The sequence below is a fragment of the Ochlerotatus camptorhynchus genome, unplaced genomic scaffold, assembly GCF_037179485.1.
Source record: "Ochlerotatus camptorhynchus isolate MF236.1 unplaced genomic scaffold, CSIRO-AGI_Acam_v1.1 ptg000185l, whole genome shotgun sequence".
Classification (NCBI taxonomy): domain Eukaryota; kingdom Metazoa; phylum Arthropoda; class Insecta; order Diptera; family Culicidae; genus Ochlerotatus; species Ochlerotatus camptorhynchus.
In genome coordinates, this window is record NW_027040675.1 from 293164 (window position 1) to 300004 (window position 6841).

The following is a 6841-nucleotide window of genomic DNA, read 5'->3' on the forward strand; positions in this document are numbered from 1 at the left end:
TGTCTGGTGTACAGGGCCAACAAGGAGGGCCCAATGCTTGAAGTTTTCACAGATGCGGACTGGGCCAATGACGTTACGGATAGGAGATCAATGAGTGGCGCAGTGTACAAGCTGTTTGGATGTACGGTCGGATGGACTACCCGAAAGCAGAATACATTCCTCGAAGACAATCAGTCTACAATACTGATTGCAGAGGAGTCGAAGGATTTCGGTCGTATCAAACATGTTGATGTTAAGCTACATTTCCTTAGAGATCTCGTGAAACAGAAGAAGATTCGTTTGCAGTATCTACGACCAAATTGCTGACATAATGACGAAAGGTTTACCAGCTGGAGTTTTCCGTCGACATCGCACCGGTCTTGGATTGGTAAATTGCTAAGAGAAGAGGTGACAATACGGGAGCGAAAATGAACCACTTTTCTGTCAAACGTGAACCAGCTCCTGATTGGCCGATTTCATGTGCGATAGATAGAGATAGAGATAGAAATAAAAGAGGAAGAAGCCAATTGTCACCTCTTCCTCTTAGGTAAATTGCAGCGATTGAAGGGGAGTATTGAGGATGCAATCACAAACGAAGTGACAGAAGACTAACTGGCGAAGAAATCAATTAGAGTAATGTGGTTCGCTGTAATAGAATTTTCTTTGAAGCTTGTGCCATCAGCCACCAGATGAGCTAGTATTTTTGTTTTGATTTTAACAAAGTTGATTTTGTATGCAATGATCTTTGAAAGTGTGCAAAGAGTGTATCATTTTGTCATTTTTTGAGTAGAGTGAAAGAGATAGAACCAAAACATTCTAGTACATTTAGTTTTGCCATGTTGGTACAATCCAGTAGTAGCAACAATCAATACGAAACTAACGATTTAAAATTGGCTCACTACTTGACTAGCCTATTGGTCCCAAGCAAATCAATTAACGTACCCCATTCTAGTTGAAATTCTAGTACTATATTTGTTTTGATTCCCCATGAAAGTTTGACAGATAAAATGAGGGGTTCGTGGATTTTCCTATGTTTCGAGGGGTGAATCGATTAGCTTGGGACCGAAGATAGTATCAGAGCTGAGCCAAAAAGTTGAGCTCGTTTCTTCGGGACCTTCTGGTCTTAGAGTTACCTCTATGGTAAAACCACGTTGATTTAACCACAGAGAACAGTCATCCGAGCTTCAACAAATTTTTCGAAAAAAAAATGTGTAAGAATTCAAATTAAAATACGTTAGAAACACTAGCGCCGCCATACGGAATGTTGCGACTCGAGTTATCACTTTTTGCGATTAAAATTTGGGTTGATCTTATTGACCGTGTTTCCAAATGAACTGTCAAATCAGTTCAAAACAAATAGGACAAAACAACGGAAATCAATCGAGTTTCTGCGGAACCATTATTATTTTAAGCTCTTTTACAGTTTCCTGTAGATCTACAACCGTTTATCGTTCCAATTTTAACTGGACATAGTAGTCAGGAGCAAAACTGACTTTTTTTTTAGTTCACTGGCGGCGTATCTTCAAATGATTAAGTGAGGGTGTGAACTCCAATTAGCCATCATTTAAATTCTGAAAAATGTGGTAAGATTTGAACACTGCTTATCCTGCATCCGTTCTTCCAGAAATTCGAAAAGCATCCGGGGAAGTGGTCGCAACATAACTTTTTCGTTACAAGCGCTTGGACTCCACGTGAGAAGAAAGTCTCCTAGAGTTCTGGCAATTCTGCATCCATAGGAAAATTGTGAAAAGATTTTCGCTTGGTTTACTTGCGCATCAATAAAACTAGCTCTTGCGGGCCATGTTTTGATCGGTTTTAAACAAACAATGTTTTGCTCACAACAATTTTGACATTTATGTTAAGATGACGTCTCGGTCATCGACGTCGATGGGTAACGACACTAGCGCCACCACGATATTTCTGGTTTCAAATGTCTATTCAAAATAGCAGTTAAATTTCTTACACACTTTAGGAATTTGACTTGGATGTCTGTTCTCTGTGATTTAACTCACTTTACAATACGCGAACAAAACGAAACACTTCCACTGTAATCTGCGGTTCGGACGAAGGTGAAGCGAACCCGTGACCCTCAGCCCAAGTAACATTGCAGGTTTTATAGCATTCTACAAGTTTAAATCATGGTCTACAGAACTCTCATAAAACCAAAATGGTTACTTTGGAGATTAGGGAAGGTGACCTCGGTCGAACATAACGGAAGTTCGATTTTCCCGTGAACTTCTTTGAACTAGTTCGGCAATGCGAGAGATTATTCCGATCGCTGGCCCTTCGTTCAAGGTTGGGTGTAGCCACAACTCTCTCTTTCCCAACTTTCCTGAAGATTTCTCTGGGCTCGGCCTTGGGAGAAATCGCACAAGCTCGAGTGGCGTTACTCGCGAGGCATTCTATTTTTATAGTAAATCAGCCAGTGTAGTTTCGCTACTGGCATAGTTTTTTGGCGTATGAGTTAGATCTATTTCGTTCTAATTTTATTTATGGCTAATTTAATATTTACAACAGGGAGCGAAAGGTACACAGTTAACTAAGCCAATCTCATCAATATACCAATTAGCTAAATAAAAACCCTTGTTTTTCGTCAAATTAATTCTTTCATTTCACACTACTCAATATCTCTAATCAGGTGACCGTACGCTGCACATCTTGTCCACGAAGCTCCTCGTGATTACCAAGTAGTAAGCCGACCCTGAGACCCAGCTCGAAGGGTCTCATGCGGCTGAACTTGCCGGGACAAACGAATAGCTACAATTGTGTCCATATAACTGCAAGATCTTAACTCCAGAATGGTTTGGAAAGCATTCAATATCTCATTGATACCATTGGATGATGTGCATGTTGTCAAAAGACTTTCATGAATTTCATGAACTCATACAAAATTTCAGTTTCATTGAGTCTTTAGAACTTCATGATCTAAACTCCATATTAGTTTGGAAAGCATTAAATATCTCATTGATACCATTCCATGACGCGCAAGTTGTCAAGAGGCTCTCTTGAGCATCATGGACTCATACTGATTTTCAAGACATTGTTTAACACTATATTGAGGCTGTGGAACATCAAGATCTTAGCTCCAGAATAGTTTGGAGAGCATTGAATATCTTATTGTAACCATTCTATGTTGCGCATGTTGTCATGAAGCTTTACAAAGCTCTAAACATGTGTAGTAGACTGATGCAAATTTTGACTTTTTCGCTCCACAGTGCTTAAATGGTTTCAAATCGGGTCCTGATTAGCCTCCCAAAGTTACAACTCATTTGGTTAGAAACAGACTTCGCACAAGCCATTTGAAGTTTACATGTAAATTACTATGGGAAATCTCAACTTTTTGTTCATTGCCTTCTATTCTTGTTCCATATTAAGCTGCAAAACAGTTCGATAGCCATTCTTATAGAAAATTTTCTCAGCTACAACTTTGCTGAAGACTGTTTCTAGGTTAAACGAGACAAGAAAAAGTTATTAATTATTTAAGAGATTGGTAAACTTATGACATGATCAAGCAGCTGCTCGGTAGGCAACACTGTATTTTGCAGTGTGACATAGTAGCCATGATTTTTGTGTCCTATTCATTGCCTCAGAAACACCAATGTTGCCTGCAGAGCAGTTGATTGAGCATGATCATAAGACATCAGCGCATTGAACCATTAATAACTTTCGATCCTTGCATTTAATCAAAAAGCGGTCTTGAGCAAAGTTGTAGCTGGGAAAATTTCCTACAAGTACAATTGAAAGTTTTTGAAGCAGACCGATATGGTGAATTATTAGATAGACATGAACAAAAATCTTGGTTTTACTATAGTAATTCCCATACAAACTTCAAATGGTTTGTGCCATCGCAGTTTCTCACCAAATGGGTTCAAATTTTGAGAGGTTAGTCAGGATCCGATTTGGAATCGTTTAAGTATTGTGGAGTGAAAATTTCAAATTTTGCATCACTCTAATGTGTAGTAATGTCGGAAACGTGTGTACCATACCACATTGAGTCTATAGAACGTCAAGATCTGAACTCCAGGATATTTTGGAGCATCTGAAAGACCTAATGTAGGCCCATACTAATACAAAACTTGTAAAATAATGCAGAATAATCAAGAACATATTTTTGGACACCTTCTATGGAAATTCCTCATAGTGCATAAGTGGTTTAATCCTGTTTTTTAAGTAAAAAAAAAACTTTATTTGTATAACAGTCACTTGAAAAACTGTCATAATCTAGTAGCATGTAGCTTCTTCAAAATTTATAGAGTAGTTAATCATATCTATCCATTCGAAACTGATCAAAAGAGGTTATCTAAATTGTAGTGAAAGGTTTCAAGTTGTTTTAATTCATACGACGCAAATGCCACACAATGAGTATACGAATGACTACATACATTATGCTACGTTATAAACAGATACATCTAAACGTAACGAAATTTTCATTTGAAAGCAACATCGTTTCACAGTACACCCACCACGCATTTCTCCGCATCCATTGCATAACATCTGCATCGGCAATTTCCGCCGGCAGCGCGTTTTATTATTGAGATGTCATCAGCTGAAGCATTCACTCTCTCCTCCACTGAACCAGAGAAAAAAAAAACAAAACTAGTTCTCCAGAGTTGCAGCTAATGCACTTCCTCTGTTTTGGGCTCCATTTCCCACTTAACAGCCCGGCCAGTCAGTGTGGTAAAATAGTAAAACACACTTTGGACTGCTGCAGCAAGCCTTTCCTACCCCGAACAGAAACCCAATGAGCCGGAGTTGCGCACCAAACGTTAGTTATAGTCACTCTTGTTTTATGGAGCTATGCAATTGGAAAATATTGCGCGCAAGCTTTAGTCGTCTTTGAGTGGCGAAGCCGAGTGAAAGTGCAACTTCTCCAATTAATCCTGTCTGTGTGTCGTGAGTTTAGCAACATCATGAATATAGAATACCGACAGTTGGATAAGGATCTCAAGGAACGGCTGGATGGCTTTTTCCGCACAAACAATGCCTTGATTGAAGTGCACCCCGGACGGGTCTTGATGCCCAGCAAGTTCCAGGAAATCGGTGAGGACATTAAGAACTTCGAGATCCGCAAGGATGACGTGTGGTTGCTGTCCTATCCCCGGACGGGATCGACCTGGGCTCAGGAAATGATTTGGCTATTGGGCAACAACCTGGACTATGAAGGAGCAAAGAACATCCAACAGGTTCGGACGCCTCTGCTGGAGTTGTCTGCCATTTTTTCCGAGGATCGCAGTGTGGAGGAATTTGTAACGTAAGCAGTTTGCAATTCTAAAGAGCTGTAAATCAGGGTTATTTTGAGTAACTATGTTTTCAACAGGGAACACAAGAAGGTCAATTCCGTGACGTGCGTCCACAGTATGCCGAGTCCACGGTTCGTCAAGTGTCACCTGCCTTGGCAGCTTCTTCCGAACCAGATGGATCAGGTTCGACCCAAGATGATCTACATAGCGCGGAACCCCAAGGACCTCTGCGTGTCGTACTACTACTACTGTCAGTTGATCCATCAGACCGAGGGCAGTTTCGAGGACTTTTGCGACATTTTCCTGGCCGACAACGCTCCCATTGGACCGATGTGGGCTCACATGCTTTCGCTCTGGAAACGGCGCAATCAATCGAACATCTTGTTCCTGAAGTACGAAGACATGAAGCGACACTTGCCCGCTGTGATTCGGCAGTGTGCCGAGTTTATGAACATTGATCGCGAACTCACCGAGGAAGATGTGCAAAAGTTGTGCGATCATTTGCAGTTTGATAAAATGCAGAAGAACCCGGCCGTGAATATGGAACCGTTGATGAAGAATTCGGCCCAGATCGATGACAAAGCGAGTATCAAGTTCATCCGCAAGGGTGCGATCGGTGATTGGAAGAACCATATGAGTGATGAGTTGTCGAAACGATTCGATGCTTGGATTGGCAGGCATTTCGACGGAACAGGACTGGAGTTTGAATATGAATAGCGGTTGGTGTAGTTTGTTTTCGGTGATTTTTATTATGTTAGTCGTAAGGAACAGCTCGTAGCGGGAGGTATTGGGGTGGAAGCTAACTAAAAAGAGAAAGAATAAAGCATATTAGTTGAAGCACGCGTGTTGTAGTGATCATTCAGTCGTGCCCATATGCATCGGTGCGAAAGTAAACGGAGCAAGAAGCCCATAAAAAGCAGTCTATCATGACGGAGAATCGCATGCGCCGTTATAATTGGCTGCTATACATATTCGATAATAGGAAAATAATAGATGTTTTTGTGCAAGCGTGTTTCCATGAACATTTTCCATGGATATGTGAATCTGAAGCATATCATCAACTAGTGCGTACACTGATAGGCAAAATAAAGTGCCCACCCCATCATTTTTGAAATTTCTCTCATTTATTTGGTTCAAATTCAAATAAACACACCGTAGTCTGTTTCGATGTCTTACCTTTATTATTCTTTTAAAGTTACACCTATGGAATACTGAAAATATAAAGTTTTACTTGAAGTAAAAGAAAATCAATTTGGATTGAAAAAGAAAACAGTGACAAAAAAAAGTGCCCACTTCAAAAATCGGTATGTTTTCGATAAGTTTCCATCGGAAAACCCCTCGATTGTTTTTGTTTTGAAAGTTTGACATGTATTGAAGCAAACGGGTGGAACTGGTGCATTTGTACACGTGATCGCATTTGAATCAGTTGAAAAAAATGGAGGACGTAGTGATTTCGAAAGCAATTCCCGTGTGTATCCGAAAATTGGTTGTTCGTGATGTGCAAAACGGTGAATCGCACCGGTCTGTCGCTAGGAAGTACAATATCAGCAAAACAGCGGTCGGGAAAATTCTGCAGAAAATGAAATCGTTCGGATCAGTGGTGGATCGCCCTGGCAGAGGCA

At 40.5% G+C, this 6841-nt stretch overlaps 1 protein-coding gene across 1 annotated transcript; it reads left to right on the top strand.

The window, feature by feature from the left end:
* Nucleotides 1-4847: 4847 nt before the first annotated feature.
* On the top strand, nucleotides 4848-5936 carry St2 (Sulfotransferase 2). Its single transcript, XM_065223087.1, has 2 exons — nucleotides 4848-5230; nucleotides 5297-5936. Exons 1-2 carry the CDS (start codon nucleotides 4890-4892, stop codon nucleotides 5934-5936), a joined length of 981 nt encoding a protein of 326 aa, XP_065079159.1. The 5' UTR covers nucleotides 4848-4889.
* Nucleotides 5937-6841: the final 905 nt, after the last annotated feature.